Genomic DNA, 27,528 nt, shown 5'->3' with positions numbered 1-27,528 from the left:
AAAGTAAACACAAACCCTGGGTGAATGCCTGGAACCCGTGGACTCTCGCACCACGGAGATTGGGTTGGCGTGCAGCAATAGGGAGGGATTGCTTGCTGCCTCTCAAGTGGTGAAAGGAAGGGGAGTCCAAAGGGGTTCCCAATGAGCAAACCAACCAGGGGGCCATTTCGTCTCTTGCAGGATGACCTCCTTCCTGAATAAGCTCCGGGGCCTGAAAAAGAAGGACCAGGAAAGTAATGAAAACATCCAGGAGAGCAACCAGGGGCAGCGGGACAAGGTGGAGGCCCCGTCATCTAGTCTGCAACAAAGTGCCACCCACGACCCGGCTAGCCAGAGAACCTCCCAGCTCTTGCCCATGCTGGTGAAACCTTCCCAGTCACCTGCGGAGGCCAGGAGGAAATCTCAGACCCCTTCGGTAGCCTTCCCAGACCTGGTCCAGCGTCAGACCTGCACTGTTCACCAAGTCAGCAGCAGACAGGACTCCAGGCAGCAGCAGTACTTGTACCTGGGGAAAAAGAAGAGCCCTGAGGATTCTGGGCCAGTGTTCCCAGGTGAGTAGGCAGACCCAGATCCCCTTTGGGTTCCCCTTGGCAAGGCCTGCATCATCCGAGGCCAGGGTCTCTCTTGGTTTCCTTGATCTCTGGGCGCAAGTCCCACCCACCCCACCCCTCCTTTTTAAGAGGCGTGTAACATGGAGCAGGGACTTCCAGGTGGCTGCCCCTGTTCTGTTCTGCATTGCTGGGAGTTGGACTAGGTGACCCCGCAGGTCCCTTCAAACGCTACAGTTCTATGATCCCTTCTCAGTTATGCCATGCATCTGCTATCTGCACTTTCCAGAAACCATTTTTCCCAGTTTGGTAAAAGGGGACACATTCAACACAGCGCTAAGCAGATTGCCACATTTGCTCAGACATTTCTGCTTTCCTGGTGGGACAACCTACCCGCTCTTTCCCCCCTGCATGTTTTGTTCTGGGGGTTCGCCTGCCTACCCCTGAGCCAATTAGGGGGTGCTTGGGGGCATATGGGGAGAAGAGAGGGTGGGGGAAGCCCAATTGTGCTAGCAGAAGTCCAGGGTGCATGGAACGTACACACATGTGGGAAGTGTCTTGTAATTCTGGATTTTACAGAGTTTACAGTGAAGAGCAACGACAAAGTAGTACTAGGAGCCGTGGGGAGCTCTTTCATTAAGAGGTCCCTGATGAAGGCTGGAAATGACCCTCAGCCACCCCAGAAAGACCCCTCCCCTGAAAGTTTACCCCAGTATGGTAGACACCAGGTGGTGCCATTTGAAGCATGCAGAGATGACATGGTGCGGCCACCCTTTGGGGCTGCCATTGCCGGTCCGAGGAACTGAGCTGATGCGGCAGTTCTGTGGCCCCTTCCCCACGACCTGCTTCCTGAACCTTCGTCCGGATCCGTTTGCCAAAGTTTGTGGGGATGTTGAATGAGGTCAGCGAGTGAGCGCTCATCCCAATTCATTCGCAGGGAGATGAGACAATGTCACATCAAGAAAATGCAAGCTCCCGCTTTCCATTCTAGTTTCCCTGTCACTTTTCCCACCACGAAAAATGTCCAATTTGGAGCCTGTTGGGGAGCGGGAAGAAGAGTTTGGATTTGATATCCCGCCTTTCCCTCCCTTTAAGGAGTCTCAAAGCGGCTAACATTCTCCTTTCCCTTCCTCCCCCACAACAAGCACTCTGTGAGGTGAGTGGGGCTGAGAGACTTCAAAGTGTGACTAGCCCAAGGTCACCCAGCAGCTGCATGTGGAGGAGCGGAGACGCGAACCCGGTTCCCCAGATTACGTGACTACCGCTCTTAACCACTACACCACACTGGCTCCACACCACACTGGGAAGTAGGTTCATTGTGCAAATCGCTTCCACCGAGCAACTTGACTCTGCTGATGTGCCATTGAATCCCATCTGGAAGGAGCAACTGGAAGCCCCCTGACCAAGAACTGACCTTTCCTCTCGTCTGCCTCACATACTCACCTCTCTCTTTCTCTTTCTCTTTCTCAAGAACTCTCAGATGAGAAATTTGGATACTTGTGGGCGAGTAAGAAGCTGCTGAGAGGAAGATCGCTTAGGGAAACTTTGGAGATGATGGATGAGCGGGAAATTTTGGACACCATCCTCAAACACCTCCAGCCAGCTCCCCAGGTGCGTGTGATGCAGGCTAAAGGTAAAGGTACCCCTGTCCATACGGGCCAGTCGTGTCCGACTCTGGGGTTGCGCGCCCATCTCACTCTAGAGGCCGGGGGCCAGCGCTGTCCGGAGACACTTCCGGGTCACGTGGCCAGCGTGACGAAGCTGCTCTGGCGAGGCAGCACCAGCGCAGCACACGGAAACGCCATTTACCTTCCCGCTAGAAAGCAGTCCCTATTTATCTACTTGCACTTAGGGGTGCTTTCGAACAGCTAGGTGGGCAGGAGCTGGGACCGAGCAACGGGAGCTCACCCCGCCACAGGGATTCGAACCACCGACCATGCAATCGGCAAGCCCTAGGCGCTGAGGTTTTACCCACAGCACCACCCACATCCTTTATGATGCAGGGGAGAGTTGATTTAAATCAAATCAATTTAAAATCATGACTCAAATCACTAGCCAGTAAGATTTTGGGAATAATAAATTTTCAGAGTTGTTTTTTGCAGTTATATCAAAAACTACTGATTTGGTTATACTGTTAGAAATGCATAGACAGATAATTATGATATTTCTAGTCTAGTCTATTTCTAGGCATGCATATTTTTTAAAGAGAAGACAAGTGGCAAATAAATGGCAACTGTTCTCTAGACAAAAAAAACACGACACTTTTCTTAATTTTATTCCCTTTTCTTTCCGACTTTAAAAGCAGACCTCCAGTGTCCACAGAAAATCGACTATCTTGTCCCTGAGAGCAGCAGTCCCTGGCCAGCAGAAGACCTCTAAGCCAGGACCTGAGAAGGTAAGTTCTGAGTATCGTAGATGACACCGGGTGGGGTGGGGTGGGCAGCATACAATCTGAGGAAAGAAGAACAGAGAAGTTTGACTTCCTTTCTTACCACAGGCCTTGTACATAGCAGGGAGACACTGAACAAAACATTCAGAGGCAAAGCTCCCTCAGAACTACCAAGCCAATCAGAGTGCAGGCTTCCTCAGTAAGCGTCAGCAAGCAAAACCTCCACCTTTCCCTCTTTTGGTTATTTGGCTTGAACATGAACACAATTCACCTGGAATGACCTCCTGTGGGAAGGGTGAACTTCCAGCAAAACATTTTCTTCAAGGAGCGTGGGAGGTCGTCCCCCCACTCCTGCTTAGCACACTCAGGCCCTGAGGGACAAGCTAGAGAGGGCCGTAAAAATCTGGTCTCCAGCTGTTTTTGAACTGCAATTCCCATCGTCCCTGACCACTGGTCCTGCTAGCTAGGAGTGATGGGCGTTGTAGTCCAAAAACAGCTGGAAACCCAAGTTTGGGAAACCCTGATCTAACACTAATATTTTAAGGAGCTTTGAACAAGGGTTCTGTGGGGGAAGCAAGATCATTCATGGGGCTTCTAATGTCTGGTGCAGACAGAACTCTGGTTTCTTCTGAGCCCGAGGGTCCACAGCAGTTGGCTCCCCCTTTCCCCCTTTGGGAAAAGAGAGGGGGCAGAGCGTTTGGCAGTCTCCCTCATTGAGCAAGTTGACCAACTCTGCCTCTTCTGGCTGTCCCCGCAGGGAATACAAGGAGATCATCTGAACGCAACCTGCTGCTCAGGTTTTCTCTCTGTCTTGGCAACCAACAACAACAACAACAATAATAATAATTTATTTATACCCCGCCCATCTGGCTGGGCTTCCCCAGCCACTCTGGGCGGCTTCCAAAAGAATATTAAAATACTATAATACATCAAACATTAAAAGCTTCCTGAAACAGGGCTGCCTTCAGATGTCTTCTAAAAGCCTGGTAGTTGTTGTTCTCTTTGACATCTGGTGGGAGGGCGTTCCACAGGGCGGGCGCCACTACCGAGAAGGCCCTCTGCCTGGTTCCCTGTAACTTGGCTTCTCACAGTGAGGGAACCGCCAGAAGGCCCTCGGCGCTGGACCTCAGTGTCCGGGTAGAACGATGGAGGTGGAGACGCTCCTTCAGGTATACTGGACCGAGGCCGTTTAGGGCTTTAAAGGTCAGCACCAACACTTTGAATTGTGCTCGGAAACGTACTGGGAGCCAATGTAGGTCTTTCAAGACCGGTGTTATGTGGTCTCTGCGGCCGCTCCCAGTCACCAGTCTAGCTGCCGCGTTCTGGATTAGTTGTAGTTTCCGGGTCACCTTCAAAGGTAGCCCCACTGTGGCGTAGGTGGGGTGCCAGAAAAGAGAACACCCTCTCCCAATTTCAGTCACGCAGGGTGGGTGGGGAGACCCATAAGAGGCTGCGGGTGCAGGTACTAGTTTTCTTAAAAAGCGGGAAGAACCTAGGGTCAGTTTATCTAGGACAAAAGTGTGTCGTAAGAACGAAAGAGGAGCCTGCTGGGTAAGACCAGCAGCCTGCACAGTCCAGGATCCTGATCTCACAGTGGCCAACCAGATAGAATCATAGAATCATAGAGTTGGAAGAGACCACAAGGGCCATCGAGTCCAACCCTCTGCCAAGCAGGAAACACCATCAGAGCACTCCTGACATATGGTTGTCAAGCCTCTGCTTAAAGACCTCCAAAGAAGGAGACTCCACCACACTCCTTGGCAGCAAATTCCACTGGCAAACAGCTCTTACTGTCAGATGCCCATGGGAAATTTGAAAGCAAAATTCGAACACAGAGGCCTTCCCCCTCCTGTGCTTTCCAGCAACTGGTATTCAGAAGCATTCCTGCCTCCAGCTGTGGAGGCAGAGCAATTAGGACATGCTGAACTCTTCAGCTTTCAAATTCCTCAAATGAGGGGTACTAAAGAGTTGCAGCATTTCAGAAGATACTGTGGTTAAATTAATATAATTTAGTTTTGTGTGGTAAGTAAACTGTGTGTCAAATTGCATACAAATCATTAAAACAATTGTCTAGTACTTGCAATCTATTATTATTATTATTATTATTATTATTATTATTATTATTATTATTATTATTTAGCATTACCTGACATTTTCAGAAGGTAAAATTGAAATTCTTTGGTTTTCGAAAAGCAGTTTATGTAACTGGTGGGGTCTCCTCACTGTGACTCACCCAAACCTTCCCCACCCCTTAGACTGTCCTCTATAGATACTACGGACTCAAACTACGGGATTCCAGGAACAAAGATACAGTCCATCAATACTTGCACTTACTTCTAAAGTTGCCTCTTGAAGAGGAAACAGTCAGAGAGGTGAGTGAATTCCTGTGTTCCCATAAAGTCCTAGGCAGTGCTACACGGTTTTGACAAATGTACACGTTTTTGCCAGCAGATCCCACTAATAGAGCACATTTATTCAAACATTGGTTGGATGGCTGCATCACAAAATTACCTGTGCAAATTTTGAAAGATAGCAATGTTTTGTTTCAAACATTGTTTCTGAAAGTGCAGATTGACGTGTGTTATGAGAATTATGAGATATAAAATAAGTGTACCAAGCAAACACATAAATAAATAAATAAGTATATAAACCGCATGTCTGAAACAGTACAGGGAAAAGTCCTGAAACCATTTTGTCTCTCCCAAACTGACCTCAAATGTTTCTCTGCAAGGAGGGAGGAAATGAGAAAAACCTCCCCATTGTCTCTTTGCTCACAAATCCTGCCTTAAAGGCACTTTTAAGATATGAATAGGGCAAGCCTGTGACCTGGACTCCGGAATTAAGTACCGTAGTTTTCATCACGAAAGAATAGCCAAGCTGTCCAGGTAAACCCATTAGCAGCCAGGTAACCCCACCAACAGGTTTTGTGTCAGACAGGATTCTGTTGTGGACCTCCCCTTCTCTGATGTATGTATGATATATGGGGGGGGGGGCGGGTCTTGGGCTCCAGGGTGGGCAAATTCAAAATGTCTTGCGTGTCATTGTATGGGGTCCCTCCTGCTTCCTGCGTGTGGTTGTGAGCACCCTGTTGCAACAGTTCATAAAGATCAGGCTTACTAGCTGCTTTGCTTCTCAAGATTCTCTGGTTGGCCTGTTATTTTCTCCTACCGATAGAGAACCTGCAAAAGGACTCTATGGGCTCTTGGGTACCCCATAAGGGAAAAGGAGCAGTTTTTTCCTTATAACACGTGCATCATTCTCCCTAGGGAATTTCTGAGGCTGTCGGTGTGGCTTCATACTGCCATTTATATCAGATGCTGATGGCGCTGCGTGATTTCGGCCATGCAGTCATTGCAAGGAAGATTGAGATGTCTGAGGTAAGGGTGTCAAATGAGGAAGGAGCATTGCAAGAGTGTAGCTCAGCCATCCCCAACCTGGTGCCCCTTCCCAATCTGTGTGTTTTGAACTGGAACTCCCATCAGCCCCAGACAGCATGGCCAATGGTTAGACATGATGGGAGTTGTAGCACAACAATATCTGAAGGGTACCAGGTTAAGAAGATCCTGGCAGATTGGGTCCTTAGCTGCTGTTTTTTTATATATATATATTATTTTTATTGGTTTTCAAATACAAAAAACAAATTCATACACTCCATACATCTTAATTAAATCTTACTTCTCTTTTTGACTTCCCTCAATTTGTCTGCAATTCCTTCCCTTTATTACTTTTAACACATTTCTGCCATTTTAATCATTTCCCCTCATAGAGCTTCCTTAAAACTTACAAACGTAATTTGATTATCACTCAGTTTTTGCATATACTGGATAAACTTTTCCCAATCTTCTTTAAATCTTTGGTCTCGTCGATTCCGGATCCTTCCAGTCATTCTATCCAGTTCTGCATAGTCCATCATTTTAGTTCTCCATTCTTCTATCGTAGATAGCTCCTCCTGTTTCCATTTCTGGGCCATCAGTATTCTTGCTGCTGTCACTGCATATAAAAATAACTTCTTTTCTTTCTTATTTATCTTCATTCTACTTCTCTGTTTATTGTCATTGCAAATTGTGCTTGTAACACTTTAATATTCATTTTAGTTTTTTTATCTTCAGGACTCGTAACCAATCTCTTCTCATTCTCCATTATTTGTTTTAAAATTTCTTTTTCCCCTTTTTCTCTCAATTTATTGGGTCCTTAGCTGCTATTTAGATCCACATCAAAGCATACGAAACAGCCTCTGGGTCCTATTATCTAGAACAGGCATCCCCAAACTCAGCCCTCCAGATGTTTTGGGACTACACTTCCCACCATCCCTGACCACTGGTCCTGTTAGCTAGGGATGGGAGTTGTAGTCCCAAAACATCTGGAGGGCCGAGTTTGGGAATGCCTGATCTAGAAAAACAGACCTGTGTTGGAAGAGAATGAATCCTCCTCCATTTCAAAATATGCTCTTTTTCAAGGGATGTGATCCTTACCACTCCAATAAAGGAATTAGATCTGCTAATGCTCTCAGTATGTAAGGCCAGAAACTTCCTCTGGGTGTATGTCTCAGCCATCCTTCTGACGTGGGCTCCAGCAGTCCTGTCTCTGTGGCTCCAGATCCTAGATCTAATCTGATCCTTTTGCTCAGTCAGTCAGCCAAACGGATTCGTTAGAAACCATTGGTCATCCCCAAAGTACAAGCAATACAAAAGTGCACTGACTCATGTTTTTAGCTTGGTTGTTGGATGTTTGGCTGGCATTTCTTCAATAGTGGAAGCTCATTTTGGTGGGTGGGGGGTTGTCTCCTGGTTACCATAGAAGATAGAATCACAGAGTTGTAGAGTTGGAAGGGACCCCAAGGGTCATCTAGTCCAACCCCCTGCAATGCAGGGATCTCAGCTCAAGCATCCCTGGCAGGTGGTCCTCCAGCCTTCGATGAAGGAGAGTCCACAACCTCCTGAGGGAGAGTGTTCCACTGTCAGAAAGTTTTGAACGAAGAACCTCTTAGTGTTTGGAAGAGGGGACACCTCTCCAACTGAGGGCAGGGAGCAAAACCCAAGAGAGAAGGCAGTCGGCAGGTTGGGAGAGGCAGAGAGAAAGAGGAGAGAGGTTTCATCTGCAACCAGCTTTTGAAAATGGGGTGCTCTCGGGCAAGCGTTCATCTGCCTTATGGGAGTGCCTGCTGGCCACATTCCACTATGTTTTAGAGTAGACCCACTGAATTTAATGAACATGACTAAGTTGGGCCCATTCATTTCAACCGGTCTACTTGAAGCAAAGCATAGTTGAGTATCACTCTCTGTGTTCACCTCCATATATTTGTAAATGAGGCAAATTGTTACAAAGGCATAGTAACTGCGTGCACATCTAACAGTTCCATAACCTGAGGGGGCCTTGGGGTCGTGTGCCCCCGACTCTCCACTTCTCCTCCAACCCAGCTGGAAGGAGATCAGAACCTTTTCCTTCCATTTTCAGTTAACGTCCATCAAGTGTTACTTCAAACGCCCCAAAGGATGGATAATATTCACTGTGATTTGTTCAAAGGAGGCAAGAAAAATGAAACCCAGGAGTGTGTTGCCCCAAACTAACTTTCCCCACCCTTTCCCTCCAGAATACAGGGGAGAGGAATGCCAGTATCACCATCATACTTTGCTACGGGCAGATGGCTCTTGGGGCGCGGCCTGAAGACCTCCTGCGCTTCATCGAGCTCATTGTGGCAGAGCTCCTCTTCCAATTCCAGAACACCAGGAAGGTATGGCTCTCATTTTCCCACGGACTTCTGTTGCTTGTTCTCTCGGCACTGAGCAGACCTCCTGAGCTCCGTCAAGGTCCTTGCACCACATGCCTTCAGACTGGGCCCTAGGGCAGGGTCTCTGGCTTCATCCACCGAAGGGTTGTAGACTGGGGTGTATACTGACTCCACACGTAGGACCAAATGGGGTATTACAGTGGTACCTTGGTTCTCAAACTTAATCCATTATGGAAGTCCGTTCTAAAACCAAAGCGTTCCAAAACCAAGAAGCACTTTCCCATAGAAAGTAATGCAAAATGGATTAATCACTTCCAGACTTTTAAAAACAACCCCTAAAACAGCAATTTAACATGAATTTTACTCTCTAACAAGACCATTTCTGGGTTAGGCTTAGGGTTAATTTTAGGGTTGGGTTCGTGTTAGGGTAAGGATTAGAATTAGGGTTAGGGTCAGTGTGGCTTTATGTTGCCTTGTGATTTGGATTCAATCTCAATTTCATAAAATCCCTTCTCCTTTTAGGACGAGGCTCTGAAAAAGAGCCTTATGAAAGCAGCCATTCTCACAACCGAGGCGCTTGTTCAAACGAATGTGGGACATGTCATCTTCCCACACAAAGTGGAGCTCACCATCTGCATCATTGTGAGTAAAGAAAAAAGAAAAAGAAATCTCCTGGGGGGGTTTTCCAGAGCGTTTTTTTTTTATATATAGCTGTGTAGGTCTAGCTCTGGTAAAATGTCGGTGTTGCAGGTTCTGAGCATCTGGCCCCAAACAATTTCTGGGTGGTCACATTCTGCTCCAGCTCAAGTTTCCAAACCCTCTTGCAAGGCAGCCCTCCATTGTGGCAACCTCAGCAGGATGTCACCAGCGCCTAAGGAAAAGAGGCTAGGTTGTCCCAGGAGGAGAGGGCTGTCCATGGCTCCTAGCCATGATTGCTATGTTCTACCTCCACAGAGGAAGGAAGCAATGTTTCTGAACATCAGTTGCTGGAAGCCACAGGCGGGGAGAGGGCTCTTGGGCTCATGGTCTGCTCCCTGGTTTCTCACCGCTGTGAGAACAGGATGCTGGACTAGATGGGCTATTGGCCTGGTCCAGAAGGCTGATCTTACCTTCTTCTGAGGTAGAGCTCTGTCCAGGTGAAAGATGGATCTGATTCCCAGATCCAGGAAGCCCACTCTTCTCCCCTGGGAGGACCCACTTGCCAACTGCAAAGGTGCTGTCCAGAGGGCTGGGCTGGAGAGAGAGCGCAGGTCAGGGCTTGGAGTGGTGGTGGCAGCGATGGTGCCTCCAGGTCTCTGACGTGCTGTGTGCTTCCCCACAACAGGAAATCATTGAAGAGGAGCCGTTGGGATCTTTCTCTATTTCTGTCCTGTACCACGCCATCATCGCCGTCACCTGCATGACGTAAGTACAGGGAGGAACTTCTCACTGCCCCACCTATTCCTGGTCCTTCCCTTGCCATACACTTGGCCAGACACACTGCATATTTCCTCACCAGGTTTATGGACTGCTGGGTGCTGAGCATTTCCTCTCCTTTCTCTTTCCTCTTCAGTGCCGTGAGACCACCGATGGACTCCATGCTTCGGTCTGAGCTAGTGAAAAAAAGCACCAAGAAGGTGTTTTCGTTGCCCTCCTTGAAACTTACAAAACTCAAAGCCGGGAGTCCCACACAATCATCACAGAGCCAGGTGACTGGACCTTCTGCTTCTCGGGATATGAATGGAGGAAAATGGGGTTGCCAGGTTAAAGGATTTGAGGGCAGAGAGTCTGGGCCGTGTAAGCTACAGATAACGCTGCCACAGACACTTGGCCCATCACAATGATGTAACAACCAGAGACTTTGGGTGTATATTTTTGATTGTAATCATGTTTCAATATTAACTGCATTTAACCTTTGGCTAGAATGCATCCACGAATGATTCCTGCATGCCTGCATTTTGTGACTCTCATGCCTCCCTCCTACACTGCATTTAATTTTTTTTTTGTTTGCTCGTTTGTTTATACGCCGCCCACCTGATTGGGTTACTCCAGCCACTCTGGGCGGTTTCCAACAAATTAAAACACAGCAAGACATCAAATATTTAAAGCTTCCCTATGCAGGGCTGCCTTCAGACGGAAGTATAATTATGTATCTCTCTGACATCTGATAGGAGGGTGTTCCACAGGGTGGGCCCACCACCGAGAAGGCCCTCTGCCTGCTTCCCTGTAACCTCCGTTCTTGCAGTGAGGCAGCTGCCACAAGGCCTTCTCAATAAACAACAACAGCCCCCTCTGAAGATTTGATTGCTATGGCAATGGAGGTTAAAGTACGATAGTTAGGGTCAAATGGTTTGGGACACCCCAAGGAAGTTGAGCCCAGTGTGGAGTCCTGTATCTTTATATCCCATGACCTGTAACCTTTCTTGGTGTATGTCAAAGAACGTTTGATGTTTATGACTCTTTGAGCGCTGTGTTTGAACCCCTGCATAAGCTTTGTTACGAATTTGCTGAGCAGCTGGTGGGCAAGGCTGCCCTGTTGCAATAGCCCTAATATACTGAAGCTTGCTGTGGTTCTCTTGTTTCTGTGTGCCATTCAAAAGGTGTTCCCTCACCTGGGCAATGGACAGGTGGTATAGAAATAAAGTCTTACCACAGCAGCCCCCCCCCCCCCGTGACTGTTTCCCTCTTTTCTCATTCTGGCTACGGGCTGCAAAAGTACTTTTCTTTTTTTATAAAGAAATAGAGTTGAAGAATGTGTGCTTCTCCAGCTGTGCTGCCATTGGCCCCAGTCAGCACAGAACCATAGAATCATGACAGGTGGTCATCCAACCTCTGCTTAAAAACCTCCAAGGAAGGAGGGGACTGTTGAGCTCACGTCTTCCTTGCGGGTTTCCCACTGGGTCATTGCTTGGCCCCTGTGGAAAGGGGCTGCTGGACTAGAAGGCTCCAGAGCACATGGGATTTCCACGGGGGTCTTCAGCTTTTAACTGCTTTTGCTTCTCTCCTTTCAGGACTTTTATCAGCAGACGGTCAACGCCTGCCTCATCATGCTCACCAGCTTGCTGTCAGAGGCCCCCTCTCTGGAGGCGCTGCAGGATATATTAGTGGTAAGGGAGCCCCCAAGATGTCAGAGCAGGGGGAGGCAGCAGATCCTGTTGAAATGATTGCACGGGGGGCGTCTGTGGCCAACTCACTGGTTGTGGATGCTGATGGTGAACTGGGCCTCTGTGCTGCTAGGAAGGCTTGTGCAAGGCACACATCCGTTTCCTTTCAAAGATATGTCCTCTGCTGATGGCATATGGGGAAGGGCCGTGGCTCAGGGGCAGAGCTTCTGTTTTGCATGCTCAAGGTCCCAGGTTCAGTCCTCAGCATCTCCAGGTGGGGCTGGGAAAAGGCTCTCTGTCTGAAACCCCAAAGGGCAACTGCCAGTCATTACCTGTGGCCAACACCAAGGTTGGCGGATCAATGGCTGGGCTTGGTCTAAGGATGCTTCCTGCATTCCATGGCTATGGCTGTGGTGAGGTGTGTGTTGTATTATTGTAATTATCACACACACAAATGACAGATCGCAGGGTGGTTCACAACATGAAAATACAAAATGAGAACACAAAATACACAGTAAAACAAAAACAAACCAAGGGCCAATTAATTTCTAATTCTATTAATCTTCAATGTGTTTCATTTAATGGCTTCTTTTTTCTATATCTCAAGTTGTTCTTATTTTGTTTGTAAGCTGCCTGGAGTCCCTGTCAGGGAAAAAGGTGGGGTATAAAATAATGATGATGATGATGATGAAGAAGTAGAACAAATTGCAGCAAACTTTCTCCTTTACAAAACAACCCCTTTTTGAAATTTGTCCCCTCTATGGTCCCAGCATGATTGATCCAGCCAGTAGCCAAAGCGTTGTGAATTTGCAGACCTGGATTAATGGTTGTCCTTCCATGTGATGATGATTCTTTCTCTCCCGCAGCACACAAATGGCTGGATTGACTCCACAAAAATCTATGAGCGCGAAAGAGCTGTCAAGAGCACCAGCTTTCTAATGAAATATGTTTCTGAGCATTTGGACTTTGATGTGAGTGACCAAGGCTTAATGCTGCAATTTCATATTTGTGGTTTTTTTAAATGTATTAAATTTCCATACTGCTCTTCATCTGAGGATCACAGGGGTGGTTTACAATATAAAAATACAGGAATACAATAACAGATCATTCCGATTAGATATAGCAAATGGGTCTTTGGCAATAGGCTATTCGTTTTCGTTTTTAACTTGTTTTTAACTTGTTGGATTTTCTCCGGGAAGGGTAAGTCTGGATTCAATGGAGGTAGGTTAGAGGATGGGATACAGGCTAGCATTTATACTGACATAATGTTTTATGGATGCTGTGTAAGACACTGTGGTGTAGTAGTTAGAGTGTTGGTCTGAGACCTGGGAGAGACCCGGGTTCAAATTTCCCCACTCAGCAGTGACTCTCATTGAATGTGACCTTGGGGGCCTGTGACTGCCCCTTGGCCTAGCCTACCTCTCAGGATTGTTGTGGGGATTAAATGAGGAGGAGGAGGAGGAAGACCACCTTGAGCTCCCTGCAGAAAAAGCTGAGAGGTAAATGCAATAAAATAAATAAATAATAAAATTAAAACTTGCATATGTTGCGTGCCTCGAGGGAAGTGATTCATTAGTGAATACAATAATAACTGGTACTAATCAGCACCGATCCCACAGGAAAAACCCTTCTGGAATCCTATCCAGGGCAGAATCAGGCTAATCGGTCTAACCCTCGAGCAAATATGAGGGTTGTGTGTGGAAATTCCCTTCCTGACCTATGTAGATCATAAGAACAGAAGAATCGCTTTGCTGGGTTTGCCAAGAAACCCATTTGGTTCATCTTGCTATTTCCAACTTCAGACAGAGGGATGCCTCTTGGGAAATTTCAGCCAGGGTGTTAAATTGATTCTGCATCTGTGCATGAGATATATAATAACATAGCAAGGTAGCATCTCTCCCCCTTTCCCTCTGGTTTAACAATACTCCCATAGATGTTCTCAGCGATCAAGCTGCGATATAGGAGTTCCTGACATCCTGAGGCAGCCTGGACCTCAGATGGTCAGGGCTTTGTAAATGAATAGAAAGACCTTGAAGCTGCCTCGGAAATAGATGGGCCGCCAATGCAGCTGTTTTAAGAATGGTGTCCCATGTTCTCAGCCCGAGGCCCCCACCAGCAATCTGGCCACAGCATTCTGCATGAGCTGGAGCCTGTGAAGCAGATTCAAGGGCAGACCCCCTAGAATACATTGCAGTAATCCAGCCTTGAGGTTCCCAAAATATGGACTGCAGTGGTCAGGCTATCCCTGTCTAGGAAGAGCCATAGTTTGCAAACCAGACAAAGCTGGTAAAAGGCACGCCTAGCCCTAGAAGATATTTGGGTCTCTAGCTGCCAAGATGTATCCAGGGGTACCAGAAACTAGACAGGTAAAAAGAGACTTGGTCTACCCAGGATTCAAGCATGTTGCTTTTATGAATTGTGCGTTTCTGTATACCTTCTCCCGTAATGTCTGCGTTTTGTTGTGGTGGTTTGGAGAACTGCATTGCCAGATTTCTGGATTTTGAAGGAAAACCTGTGTCTTGGTTGGCGTATTGCTTTGGAAAGTTCAGGTGTGAACTAGATGGACTTTCCCCTGCTCCCCAAAGCGGTGTGGCATGGCCATCCCAGGGGAAGGTGCCAGCCAGTGCTATTTTTCTAGAAAAAGAGGTGCCAGGACTCACCATGAACTCACCTCCCTCATTCTCTTATAATGACAATAGCGCCCACCTGAGAGGTGCCAGAACTGAGTTCCAGTGAGTTCTGGCTGGAAAAAAGGCCCTGGGGGCAAGCCTTGGGTGGGCCACCTAAGCACAGATCTCTTGCCCTGCGCCCCTCTGCCACCTTTGCCGCCTGAAAGCATGCCAGACGGTTTTCTCTTGCTGGGCTCTGTGGGACGAGGACTGACTGTGCATCTCTCTCCCCACCTCCTAGATATCCCAGGATTTCCCCCTTCTTGGACAGCTGGTGGCGCTGTTGTCCCTCCACCTCGCAGACAACGTGAAGGAGATTGGCCTGCTGTCAGCGGAGGCCTTGTACCATCTCCATTACATCATGATAGCCAAAATGGGTGAGGGCGAGGCTGGGAAAGGGTGTGTTTCTTGCAAGCCGCAGGGTGGGAGATCTGCAGCCCCCCAGAAGCTGCTCCAACTCCCATCATCCCTGAGTGCTGCCCATGCTGGCTGCTGCTGGGGTTGACGGGAGCTCAGGAGGGCCAGAATTCGTGCCAGGAATGGCCTGACGCAAACACCCCGTTGGCCAGAGACGAGAGGTCAGTCTGAGGGGAGGGATTCACTGCTGAAGAAGACAAGAAAAGCCGCCTGGATCAGACCAGTGGCCCACCCCAGTCCAGCATCCTGTTCCCCCAGGGGTTGACCAGATGCCTCTGGGAAACCAGTAAGCAGAATTCGAACTCAAGAGCTCTTTCTTCTCCTGTGCCTCTGCCTCTGACTGTGGGGGCCCAGCATAGCCATCCTGGCTAATAGCCATGGGTAGCCTTCTCTTCCATGAATTTGAAAGCCATCTTGGTCCGTGGCCATCAGTGCCTCCTGTGGCAGGGAGTCCCAAAGTTTAACTGTGCACTGCATGAAGAAGGACCATCCTGAAACTTCAGTTTCATTGGAGGTCCCGGAGTTCTTGTGTTAGGAGGGAGAGAGAGAAAGCTTTCTCTCTCTCCACTTTCCCCTTGCCATACATTGTATCTCCTCTTCCTCACCATTTTTCTAAACGGAAAATCCCCCAAATGCTGCGACCATCCTGAAACTTCAGTTTCATTGGATGTCCCGGAGTTTTGGTTGCCCCCTTCTGAACCTTGCCCAGTTCTGAATTCTAATTTTTGAGGTGAAATTGAGAATCTTTTTGTGGGTCGCAGTGGGGAAACTGGGGGGTTTGTGCAGAGAGCACTAATGCTGTGTTCTTTTGCCTGCATATCCCCATCCCTGACCCCGTTTAGCTAAGAAGGTGGAGATGAGGCGTAAGAACAGGAAAGGCAACATGGTCAAATGGTTCCGAGAAGACTTCTTCATCCCTGGGCCCGCCATCTTTTACACCGACATCTCCAACGTGGCCAAGGTAGGTGTGGCTTTTTGGACTGTTTCTTGCTAAGACTGCAGCCAGCTCTCAGTTAGCAGCCCACGCCTTCTAGGAGATGAGGGAGAGATTCAGAGCAGTTCACATTTAAAGCCAAAGCTATCAAATCCAGGCTTCCTGAAACAATATGAGAACGGAAACATAAGCTGCCTTTGAAATTCATACATCCTTGAGTTTTTCAGTGCCATTTCCTGGCCAAACAGTGTCTACAAAAAGGATTGTGCAAGCTAAAAGTGTCCAGAAAATGAATATATTAGTGTAAATAACATATGGAAATGCATTGTATTAGAATAAATTTTTTGAAGCCAAGCGCCCATTGGTCTAAACTGCATGCCAAATTCTACTTACAGTGGACGCTTGGGTTGCGAACGTGATCCGTGCAGGATGCACGTTCGCAACCCGCAGCATTTGCAACCCGTGTTTGTGCATGCGCGGGTTGCGATTCAGCACTTCTGCGCATGCACAAAGTGGTACTTCCGGGTTTCGGTGGTCTGCAACCTGAAAAAACGCAACCTGAAGCGGTTGTAAACCGAGGTATGACTGCATTCTAAAAGGTCACATTACACAAAACGATAGATAGATAGATAGATAGATAGATAGATAGATAGATAGATAGATAGATCACAACCCCAAACTACTCAGGCACTGCCACAACTGTGAGCCCTGGATAGAGATCCGTATGCATTACAAGCTGCAAGCTGCCAGGCCAATGGATCCTGCAGGAGAATTGTGGAGTAGCCCTAGCCGTGCATCTGATGGGCCACTGCGGTGAGGAGAGCTGCTTCCCTGCATGTCTGACCTTTGCTGGATCGAGAAGAGGCAGTGTGGTGCAGTGGGTAGAGAGTCTGACCAGGCGCTGGGAGACCTAGGGCTCAGATCCCCACTCAGCCAGGAAACTCATGGGGTCAGTCACGGTCTCTCGGTCTAAACTCCCTCATGAGGATGAAATGGGGAGGAGAGAGAACCAGGCATTGCCACCTTGGGCAGAAAAAGAGGATGAAAAGTTGACCCATTTGGTGCCCGTTTCATGAGGCACTGCCAAGCCAATGGGCTATGCCAGGCTTCCTCAACCTCGGCCCTCCAGATGTTTTTGGCCTACAACTCCCATGATCCCTAGCTAGCAGGACCAGTGGTCAGGGATGCTGGGAATTGCAGTCTCAAAACATCTGGAGGGCCGAGGTTGAGGAAGCCTGGACTATGCTAACATTGTGGTGGATGTTTTTGACGTATATTAAGAAATAAACACACAGCCTGCAGGTTCCCACCTAATCTGACTTCGTTTGGCATTGATTGATTATATAACTGATATCCACTATTACTGGCCCTCTCTGTTTCTGCAAGAACAGTTGTCTTATTTTCTAGTCTGACTTTAGATTGTACCTCTTCATGTTCCAAGGTCATAACCAGTTTTAGATGGGGATTGAAAATAGGAAGGCGTCACCTGACTCTTAGTTTTGTTTGTTGTGAAATCTTTCAGTCACTTAAATAAACATTTAAATAGAATCAGAATTGGAGAGTTGGAAGGGACCCTGAGGGTCATCTGAGGCAAAGTGGATGTGTCTTTCACTTGGTTTGTCCCTTGGACTACTGAAAAGTGGTCAGATGCGGAGCAAAAGAAAACTTCCTCGTCTTTCTTCTTTGTGCCAGGCTTTTGGGGAGCACCTCACGCCCAGCCAGATCAACGAAGTCGTGTTGAAGGCGATTGACAACCTGACCGTGGAAGACAGAGTCGTCTCTCAGGCCTCAGGAAAGCTGCTGAGTTCCTTCCTTGAGGAATGTGGGGTGGACATGGAAGATGTAAGGCTCAAAATGGAGGCAGGGGAAAGCAGGTTTCCTCTAAATTAAACGTTCTCTTTGGATGTAGAATCAGCTTGTTTCTAGGGGTGTAAGAAGGCATTGATTTCCACGTTTGTGGATTGCGCCTCTGTTTCCATTCTGCTGCAGTTCAGCTTCCAAAAAACAACCACCATGTTTTTAATCTCAGTTTTGTTTTGTTTGTTTTTCGGGGGGGGGGGGGTAATAATCGCTTTGAGCATCTTTTTTATCTTGTCATATATCATTCCCCCAAAATCCCTCATTTTCTTTCAGGTTCACCACACTTTCTCATCCTGGTCTTCTTTTATCTTCTTCCAGCTGCCCATAGTTGTGAAGGAGATTTACAACCATCTCCACAGAATATCAGACACCCACACTAAGAATGAGACACTCACAGCTGTAGTCAACCTTGCTGCGAAGCGCCTGAACCCGGTCGTAGATAGCCTGTTGGACTGCTCAGTGGAGTGTGATGAGTAAGGGCCTCTTAGAGATGAGTGCGTTATGGAGGGAGATATCCATTTTGCCTGCAAATCTCAGGGCGTCTCAGATGCCCTGCATAACCTGCGATCCACCAAGCCAGGCCACAGCCCATCAGCCATGGATGGAGATTTCCCAACTCTGGGGCATCTCCCAGGTTTTTGAAGTAGAGCTGCCAACTTTTTGTCCCCTGGAAACTGCTTGCTCTGCAGGAATGAGGCTTTCTTCCACGCTGTGAAAAGCAGTACCCACTGTGGATCAAACCTATGTTCAAGATTCAGGTGGAACCCATGCCAGGTTTTTCACACACAAATTCCATTTGTGTCACTTTTAAGTGAGAGCTTACGTCATTTGCAGTTTCCAAAATGAGAACTGTCGTATTTCAAAATTCGCACTATTCTGAATTTTTCAATGCAGTTCTACAGTCAAGTAGCGCGCGCGCACACACACACACACACACACGTAGGCACACAAATGCATGAACTGGTGGAAATAACATATAGAAAGACATAAAATTAGAGGAGATTGATTTGCAAAAGGTGTTTAAGAGGCAAAACTGGATATGAAAATCTGCAAAGTGGAAATGGGGAGAGCTGAATTTAAGTGGGCTTTCTTAATTTATATTTCCGTTTCCTACTTGGAAAAAATTGTGCCCCGAGTTACATATCAAAAAGGGGAATAGTAGTTTCTTTCTTTGCTAATGCACGTGCGATATCAAGGAAATACAGAAGGCCTGACTTTTTTTAAGAAAGGGAAAAAGGAAAAATTCTCTTTGGACAAATTGCAGAAGTGCTGCAGCGATCTGGAAGGCCTTGGTCTCCGATCCGTACTCCAGCATCAAGCTGCTGAGACCCCTCCTGAAAAGGCTACAGGGTGAAGACCCCAACACAGAAGTCACGTACAGGCAACGCAGCACTTCTCAGATGCCAATAGCGGTACGAAACCACTCAGTTTCTCTCTCCTGGGTGGTTCTTGAATGGGAGCTGGATGGGGCTGGGGCTTCTGGCTGGGGGGGGGGAGGGTTGCATCTTAATAACTGGCCTCTGGGGTTCTTCCCAGCGGCATCTTAGGGCCCCAGCATCTCCATGTCGGGGTGTCCCTCGCCTGGAACCCTGGACAGCCACTGCTAGTCAGTGTAGACAATACTGAGTGAAATGGACCAGGGGTCTGAGTCGCGTCCTGCATAGAGAGTTGGGAGATCTGGATCTGACGATGTCCTCTGCTGAATGCTGTTCTCCTGTCCTTGTCCCTCCAGGCCACCAACGCTTTGTGTCTGATCCTGTCGCTACCTGAGGCTTTGGATGTACTGCAGAACAAGTTCCCCCAGCTGCTGCTTGCCCTTATCACTCAGATCTATTTTCTTTTTGGGTCGAGCAGAAGAGTTTCGAGGGCGACAAGTCTCATGCCGGAGCCCCCTTCGCATCTCCCTCCGCTGGCGTAAGGGACCTGCCCGTGCATTGGGGGTGGCCCTCCCTTCTCTCTCTGGGCGCTTGCAAGCCTGACCGTAGCAGTGATGGCTCAGCCCTCCCCCAAGAGATAGGCTTCACTTGGACATGGAGTGTGCTGGTCCCGGGGGGAAGGTCAAAGTCCGGTCCTGGGTCACTAGCCTGGAAACAGTTCACAAGGTCCGAAGCAGGAAGCCGGGCGGGGACAGGAACACTGGAGGGTCAGGTCTGGGTCCGGGCAGGAACAGGTACTCCACAACGACGTTGCTCCCGCAACCTGGGACCGGGCTGACTGGCCTTTATCTTCTCTGAGGCCAGGGGCGGCCCCGGCCCCCAGAAGACCCGCCTCTCCTGGCCTTAAGGCGAGCACTCCTCCGGGGAGAAACCAGTTCCCTTCGCCTCTCTGCCCTGAGCCTCTGCAGTTCAGGAGAGGCTGAAGGGTTACTGGGCCCAGGGGGAGACTCTCCTGTAGGCACTGAGTCCTCAACCACCTCTGGAGCCAGAGTGGATTCACCTGGTGCCTGCTCCTGAGGATCCGGCACAGGTGCAGGCGCTTCAGAATCAAGGCCCTGCCCCAGTTCAGCCGGCCCTGGAGGCGGGGACTCCTGTGCAGGCTGGGATTCCTCCGGTTCACCCTCTGAATCGGATTCCCAGGCCATCACATGGAGGTTCTGCTTAGCTTGGGTAGCTAAGAGACCCAAGCTTCCCCAACCCCTGTGCTCTTCAGTCGCTTTGGACCACAACTCCCACCAGCCCCAGCCAGCACAACTCTGGTGAAGATGGGAGTTGTTGTAGTCCAAAGGACCCTAGGATGGGAAAGGATGTTGGAGACTCTCCCACACGGTGGGCTGATTTTGGCGTGGCGGGACTCACGTGTCATGAAACCTGAAGTCTCCATCGCAGCCGAAAGGTTGCAGCTTGTGCTGGAAACATGTGAGAGGCTGCGGGGGCTGGTGGTTGTGGCTGGATCCATCAGGCCAAGCAGCTCAAGACTGCAAGATGTCAAGGACCTAAAACTCCCCAGATGAACCTACCCAGACCTTGTGATCCCCTCTTCCTGTGCCTCCTCCACGAGAAGTCCAGAGGGTGGCAAGACAAGAAGGGGTCTTTTCTGTGGTGGCCCCCCATTAGTGGGATCCTCTCCCCAGGGAGGCTTGCCTGGTGCCTTCATTATATACCATTAGATGCCAGGCCAAAATGTTCCTCTTCAGTCAGGCCATTGGCGGATTAACACCCTACACCCTTTCAGCTGTGTTTGTGAGAGGAAGAAGGAGTTATTGGTTTGGCTTGTTCTTGTTTTTAGTATTTATTTTGTGCTTTTTATCTTGTATTTTTGTGTTGTGAACTGACCTGAGATCTATGGGTGAAGGGCAGTATACACTTTTTTTTAATGGATAAATAAATATAATATTCTTAATTCTTTCACTCGATTCAGGACCACTGTGCAAGCTGTGAAAAACCTTATTGGATGTGGCAGCTACATCAGAGAATACAGCATTTTGAAGGTGCAAAAGTGCTGGGACATGCTGTCAAACCCAGAAAGCTTTTTCGATGGCATTCGTCTTCTGACAAGGTAAGACGGTGAAAAGGACTGGCAGGTGAGGCACGAAAGGCAGCCCACCAAGGCCTGCTTTCTGGGAAATGGGGATAAACATTGTTTATTTCAGAAAATGTATATGCTGTTTTATTGTAATAAAACAAACAAACTTCAAAGCAGTTAAAAAGAAAAGATAAGAAAATATCGATTAGAAAAGCTGACAACAATAATTTGAGACTTTTGAAAAGTTAAAATAACAATAGACTAAAACCGGATTAACATTTGCACCAGCTTTCTAAACATCTGGGTAGGCTTGTCTAAACAAGAACGTTCTTAGCAGGTGCCCAAAGGGGAAACAGTGAAGGCGCCTGTTTGATATCAATAGGCAGGGAGTTCCGAAGTTTAGGTGCTGACACACTAAATGCAGAGCAGGCATTCTGTGGTGCCTGAAAGTGCCAATTCCACCAATCGAAGAGGTCGAGTGGGTGCATATGGGGTAATGGAGTAATGAACCTTCCCATTCCCCACTGAAAACTCTGCTGGCTTTGGAGATTTATTTGCAAGATACTGCACTGCACTCTCAAGCATCCTTCCTTGACAGAGAGAGCTAGATAGGACTTGGGATACGACTTGGGTGAAACTGGAGAGGAGCAGAAGGTAGTGACTGGGGCAACCCGATCAGGTGGGCGGGGTGCAAGTAATGAATTTATTATTATTATTATTATTATTATTATTATTATTATTATTATTATTATTATTCAGGAATACTTAGCGGTTCTTCCTGCCAGCTTCAGGCTTGTGCATCCTTTGTGTCTGATTTTGTGTTTCAGGACCTTGTTCAGCTATTCCAAAGCACACCTCAGAATGACTTTCAAACAGGCCAATGCCTACTTGCGCCGCCCTGACGTAAAGGAGAGGACGGTCGGGATGGCCTTCTTCACCGAGGTGAGAGTCGGAAATGGGGAATGCCTGCAGGCGCTCCTGCTTCGCAACAACCGCACCCAGGCAGGCAAGGAAAGCAGAGGGTGTAAGGAGGTCTCCGGAGCCACCATTGATGGCTGGCAGGCCTGCCCTCTGCCTGAGGCAGCAATTTCTACAGGCCTTAGATAAGAACTGAGGGCAGTGTGCATTAACTAACTCCTTGCGCTTTGCTCCCCCTTTCTTCCCACCCGGGGGGCCCTGCCCTCTGCCTGCCCCTCAGAGCCAGCATGGCACACAGGGCTGGGCTTTAGTGGCTGCAGCCTCTTCCCGTCCTCACCTGCTTTCCAGCAGCCTCTACAAAAGCCTTTCCCAACCTATGGGTCCCCAGATGTCGCTGGACTACAACTCCCATCATCCCTAGCTAGCAAGGCCAGAGCTCAGGGATGATGGGAGTTGCAGTCCAACAACATCTGGGGACCCACAGGTTGAGAACCGCTGCTCTACCAGCTGCCCAAGGGAGGAGGCCAGCAGCAGTGACCACGGAGATGCCATGGAGGGGCAACGAGAGGCAGTGGCGTAGCGTGGGTTGTCAGCACCCGGGGCAAGGCAAGTAATTTGCGCCCCCTAACCCGTGGATTTGCGCCCCCTAACCCTAACCCCCAGATGTTGCGCCCGGTGCGGCCGGCCCCCCCTGCACCCCCCACGCTACACCACTGACGAGAGGCCCCCTTACAGCCGCCACTGTCATTGGGCACATTCTCCTCCCCGAGCTCGGTGGCGGCAGCTCTGGCATGGAAAACAGGGACATTCCGGGATCAAATCAGAAGCCGGTTGGCTTTCGTAATTCCGAGGCTGTCCCTGGAAAATCAGGACACTTGGAGGGTATGGGGTACCGGACTTCGGTTTCCGCGGCACAGATTTCCTCCTGCCCTGCCTACTTTCTTTGGCCTTGCACACATCAAGTGTTTTCTTTTCCAGCTCCTTTTCCACAAACAGATAGGGTTGTTTTTTGAGAAGCTAGACATTTTGGAGGTCCTGAGGGAGTGGATGGGCCAAGCCAGCCCCCTCATGCAGCTCTTCAGCATCCGAGGACTGGGCTACATGTTGCAGCACCAGCTGGAGGTAAGAGATTGGTGGCGGGGGGCACATTAGGAAGCGGCGTACAGATTAACCCCACAACGCTTTGAGGGAGCCATATCAGCCTTTCAAGGAGGCTGTTAAAATGAGATTCCTTTGTTCTGCTGCAGCCTTATTCTCAGGTGCAGATCAGCACAGGAAGGAAGCTGCCTTAAAGAGAGTCAGGCCAATGGTCTGGATACCTCAGGGTTGCCCACACGGACCGGCAGCAGCTCCCCAAGGTTTCAGGAGTCTCTCCCAACCCTGCGTGGAGATGCTAGGACTTGAACCCAGGACTTTCTGCATGCAAAGCAGACGCTCCCGCTCTGGCCCCTTCCCCTACTGGAGGCCCCCACCCTGCACAAGGACTCAGGAGAGAGCACCCGCTTGGGTTGTTTACTTTTGTGTAATGCTTACGCTGTGGCTTTTTGGGTGCAAACTGCGTCTGCGTGCGCTGACTTCTCTGCCGTGACCGTGTTCCCTCACCTGCTTCCTTGCTTCCTTCAGGAAGAGGCCTTGGAGCTCTTCATCTCGCCCCTGATCAACTGCGCTTACAATCCGGACAAGAGTGTTGCCAAAGAGTCCATCAAGTGCCTGCAACTCATGTCCCACCACTTGGAGGGGGAGGAGGAATACAGCTTGGCCGGCTGCAGCCTTTACCCTCAACTCTTGAAACACTTCAATGATGTAAGTCAAGAAGCCTACTCGAAATGGGCTTCATCCATGCCCTGGTGCTTCCCAAACATTGGGGGGCCGGCTGCCCCTTTGGTTCCATAGCCTCATCCCCAGTGCCCCCTACACTATGAAGAGAATCACAGTGGTACCTTGGTTCTCAAACTTAATCTGTTCCAGAAGTCCGTTCCAAAACCAAAGCGTTTCAAAACAAAGGTACGCTTTCCCATAGAAAGTAATGCAAAATGGATTAATCCATTCCAGACTTTTAAAAACAACCCCAAAAACAGCAAGTTAACATGAATTTTACTCTCTAACGAGACCACTGATCCATAAAATGAAAGCAATAATCAATGTACCATACTATAAAATAAATAAGACAGCATTGTAGATGATTAAAATTTAAATAATTTTTTTCTTACCTGCACTGATGATAGTCATTGTTTAGATGGGGGACTTTTATCCATTTCCACAGTCATACAACCAATCTATCAGTAGCTAAACTGGGTTCCAAACAGTCACAAAAACTAACCAAAAAAGCCTCAAAAACAAAAATGCAAAATAAATAGTAAAAACAAAAGCGCCAAATACAGTGGTACCTTGGTTCTCAAACTTTAATCCATTCTGGAAGTCCATCTGACTTCTGAAATGTTCGAAAACCATGGCGTGGCTTCTGATTGGTGCAAGCGCCCTGAAAAAAATAGCCGACAGCCGCATCGGACGTTCGGCTTCCGAAAAACGTTAAAAAACCGGAACACTTATACTTCCAAGTTTTTGGCATTTGAGAACCAAGTTACCACTGTATTCGGAATAGAGGTTTGCACGATCCACTAAGGAAGATGATAACACAAAATCGAAATTCCTTTTTATCTTCCTTCCTTCCTTCCTTCCTTCCTTCCTTCCTTCCTTCCTTCTTCTTTCTTCTCTCTTTTCCTTTTGTTTTCCTTGGTGTCCTCTGCTCAGGGCCATTGATTATTGGGCTCTTTGGGCATGGTCAACGGGGGAGGGGGGCAACTGCCCCTTCAATCAAGCAAATAAAGAAAAATACTTAATTAACTGACCAATCACATCACAGATAGCTTGGTTCTTCTGCCACACCCCCCCTCCCCAACATTAATACTGCTTCACCAACATAAATCCTGACTACGCCCATGTTGGGCTCCAAGGAAGGTGATGGCTTGTTGGTGAAGGACGCTGAGTGAGAGACAGGGAAGGGAAGAGGCTGGGAGGGTTGACCCCTTTCCTGGTGAGACAAGGGTTAAGAGCTGCCCTTGAGAGAAGACTGCATTTCTGTTTGTCTTTCTGTTTTTATTTAGATCAGTTTCTTTCCTTATATTATGGAAAAGCCTTAATAAAGACTTATGGGGAAAATTGAAGATAATAACACAGTGAAATTCAGAACACCAGCTGTGCCAGCTTGCCCCCACGATTGAGGGGGCTGGCACTGTGCAACATGCGCATGTCATGCACACACGCCATGTGCCACACACACACCGCATTTATACCTCAAGCCCCCCTCTGTTAGCCCCCCACAAGTGATCCCACTGGCCTAATCTGCGAGACTTCTTGCTTCACCAGCTCTTCAGGTGACTCTGTCTGCCAGCAGGTGATGCTGGCAGAACTTTAGATGCACCAGGATGAACTCAGTCCGTTAAGCTCCTTAACGGTGGTGGGCAAAGGCCCCCGGGGTTGGTCCCCTGTTGCGTGGGCCCAGCCAACACCCTCAAACAACCAGACCCATAGTGAACGAGAAGTGTTTGCTCAGCTAAACTCCCTGAAACCTGTGAGACGGGTTTGCCCTGCACAGCACTTGGGACTGACTGGTGTTCTCCTCCTCTCTCTCCTCAGGAGGACAATGAGCTCAGCCTTTGCTCCATCATTCTTTTCGGGACGCTGTTGAGGGGCGTGAAGGAAGAGCACAGAAACAAGGTGGAGGACATTGTCATCAGGAGCCTCGTCCCCCTGATAATCCAGCTGACCGACCCTGTGAGCGGAGAGGTAGGTTGAGGCTTGAAGGGCCAGTCTGGGCATCGCCTGGCCCCTTTGGCAAACTCCTTCTCCCTGGCTACTGTCACACGCAGCTGGAACGCAGAGCAATGTTTCTCTGCCTGTGGAAGCCCCTTACAATACCAATGCTGGGTGGTCCTCGAAGCATCTGTTGCAGCTGAGTAACTCTCCCCTTTCCTGGGAATTTCCACACGAGGAGCGTTGCTCTGCGTGTTGCAGCAGGGCTTGGAGAATCATCCCATGCTGCCCCACAGATCAAGTAATGCATAGACTGGTCTTGAATGGGCCTCAATTGTGCTTGCGGTCTGAGTCACCACCACACCTGAGGTCAAAAAGGGATTTTTCTGTCCAGGTCAGAAAAGTTAGAGATCTTGGGGTCTTTTTTCACCCCTTTTCCCTTGCTCAAGTCACTTGTTGTGCAGATACCATGCTGTGGTTGGGATTGCTCTGCCAAAGGTTGGAACCGTCAGAGTCATCGAACCACAGAATCAGACTTGGAAGGGACCCCAAGTGTCATCTAGTCCACCCCCTGCAATGCAGGAATCTCAGCTCAAGCATCCTTGACAGATGGTCCTCCAACCTCTGCTTAAAAACCTCCAGTGAAGGAGAGGCCACCGCCTTCCAAGGATGCCGGTTCTGGAAGTCTTCTGATCCAGGCTGGTTAGCTTTAAGGAGTGGAAGCCCTGCAGGGTTGGTTTCAAAACCTGGTCATTAGACACCATCTGAAACACCCAGGTTTGAGTTCCTGGGTTTGGAAGCTAAGCCTTGACACCTCTGCTGTCACTGTGATCAGCTGACTAGGCCGGCTTGGTGGAGGTTTATTTAGCAGCCAGTAACCAGAGGGAGGGTCTTTTTCAGGGTGGCTCCTCTCTATGGAATCACTTCCCTTCTGAGCGCAAGTGAGCCCCTACATTAGTGGCGTATTGATGCTTGTTAAAAACCTAGGTGAGCTCTCAGGGTTTAATTCCCAGTGGGCTAGTTGTGTTTTTAACCCTACCTGGGTTACTGTCTGCATTTTATTTGCATTGCGGCCTCAATGCAGATATGTATATTTTCAAAGCTGTTGCAAGCCTAAGGCTTGATGTAAAGTAAAATGTCACCCCTCCTTTCAATTCTAGGAGTGTCGAATTGTCCTTAACACAATTGTCACCTTCCTGAAACTGGGGGAGCTGCCCAATGACATCTTTGAGTCTGTGCAGCAAGACAGACTCTACTACAGATTCTCAGTTATCTGCAAGTACATTGTGAGTAAAATTTACATGGTCAACTGTTCCCTCCAGACTCTTTCACCAGATTTCTTCAGAGGAGAAGAAATTTTCCCACCATTTCTTAAGTTTGGGACTCACTTACTTTCCTCCCAAACTGTGTGTGTTTGATGTGGGCAGTGGGAGTTGCAGGCTTATTTTATTCTACTGCCTGGCTACTATCATATTTTGTATCCACCACAATGCCCCAGATCACGGCTTGGGTGAGGAAGTGGAAGAATATCTAGATGAAATTCTGCAAAATAGACTCTTGAGAAATGGGGTGTGTGTGTGTGTTGATTTTTCTTAGAAAGATGCTGTGCAACAGCTGCTCCTCCCTCTCTCCCTCTGCTAAATTAACCCCCCCCTCCAGTTTTATGCCATTGTGGTGTATTGATGTGCATCCCCCTGGATCAGCTGTGGCTGCAGACCCTCAAAGTGTCCCTATTTTCCAGGGACGTCCTTGTTTTAGAGAAGCCAA

General features: G+C 48.6%; 3 protein-coding genes across 3 annotated transcripts; all 3 read left to right on the top strand.

Annotated features, from left to right (window-relative positions):
* Window positions 1-355: 355 nt before the first annotated feature.
* Window positions 356-10,073, top strand: LOC308579527 (maestro heat-like repeat family member 5; the record flags this gene model as incomplete). Its single annotated transcript, XM_081214094.1, has 8 exons — window positions 356-551; window positions 2,020-2,159; window positions 2,854-2,943; window positions 5,193-5,309; window positions 6,204-6,314; window positions 8,528-8,668; window positions 9,188-9,307; window positions 9,990-10,073. The coding sequence occupies 8 exons, from the start codon at window positions 356-358 to the stop codon at window positions 10,071-10,073; spliced, it is 999 nt and encodes a 332-aa protein (XP_081070220.1).
* Window positions 10,074-10,095: 22 nt separating this feature from the next.
* Window positions 10,096-21,403, top strand: LOC308579529 (maestro heat-like repeat-containing protein family member 7). Its single transcript, XM_081214096.1, has 10 exons — window positions 10,096-10,353; window positions 11,656-11,751; window positions 12,615-12,719; window positions 14,659-14,794; window positions 15,677-15,795; window positions 17,461-17,610; window positions 17,947-18,101; window positions 18,893-19,040; window positions 19,361-19,542; window positions 20,986-21,403. Exons 1-10 carry the CDS (start codon window positions 10,168-10,170, stop codon window positions 21,125-21,127), a joined length of 1,419 nt encoding a protein of 472 aa, XP_081070222.1. The 5' UTR covers window positions 10,096-10,167; the 3' UTR covers window positions 21,128-21,403.
* Window positions 21,404-21,951: 548 nt separating this feature from the next.
* Window positions 21,952-27,281, top strand: LOC308579533 (maestro heat-like repeat-containing protein family member 6; the record flags this gene model as incomplete). The annotated part of the gene is made up of 5 exons (XM_081214100.1): window positions 21,952-22,032; window positions 22,987-23,130; window positions 23,632-23,811; window positions 25,645-25,794; window positions 26,922-27,281. 5 exons carry the CDS (start codon window positions 21,952-21,954, stop codon window positions 27,177-27,179), a joined length of 813 nt encoding a protein of 270 aa, XP_081070226.1. The 3' UTR covers window positions 27,180-27,281.
* Window positions 27,282-27,528: the final 247 nt, after the last annotated feature.

This window comes from Podarcis bocagei (assembly GCF_964188305.1).
Source record: "Podarcis bocagei genome assembly, contig: HAP1_SCAFFOLD_138, whole genome shotgun sequence".
NCBI classification, from domain to species: Eukaryota; Metazoa; Chordata; class Lepidosauria; order Squamata; family Lacertidae; genus Podarcis; species Podarcis bocagei.
Note: the sequence above shows the minus strand (reverse complement) of the source record. Positions and strands in the feature narration are given on the sequence as shown.

What these genes read in the sequence shown, in the direction of transcription:
- LOC308579529 (XM_081214096.1), top strand. Translation starts at nt 10,168, where the DNA reads ATGGACTGCTGGGTGCTGAGCATTTCCTCTCCTTTCTCTTTCCTCTTC. An exon ending in CACAATCATCACAGAGCCAG is followed by an intron (nt 10,354 to 11,655) that starts GTGACTGGACCT and finishes CTCTCCTTTCAG; the next exon opens with GACTTTTATCAGCAGACGGT. An exon ending in GTGGGGTGGACATGGAAGAT is followed by an intron (nt 17,611 to 17,946) that starts GTAAGGCTCAAA and finishes ATCTTCTTCCAG; the next exon opens with CTGCCCATAGTTGTGAAGGA.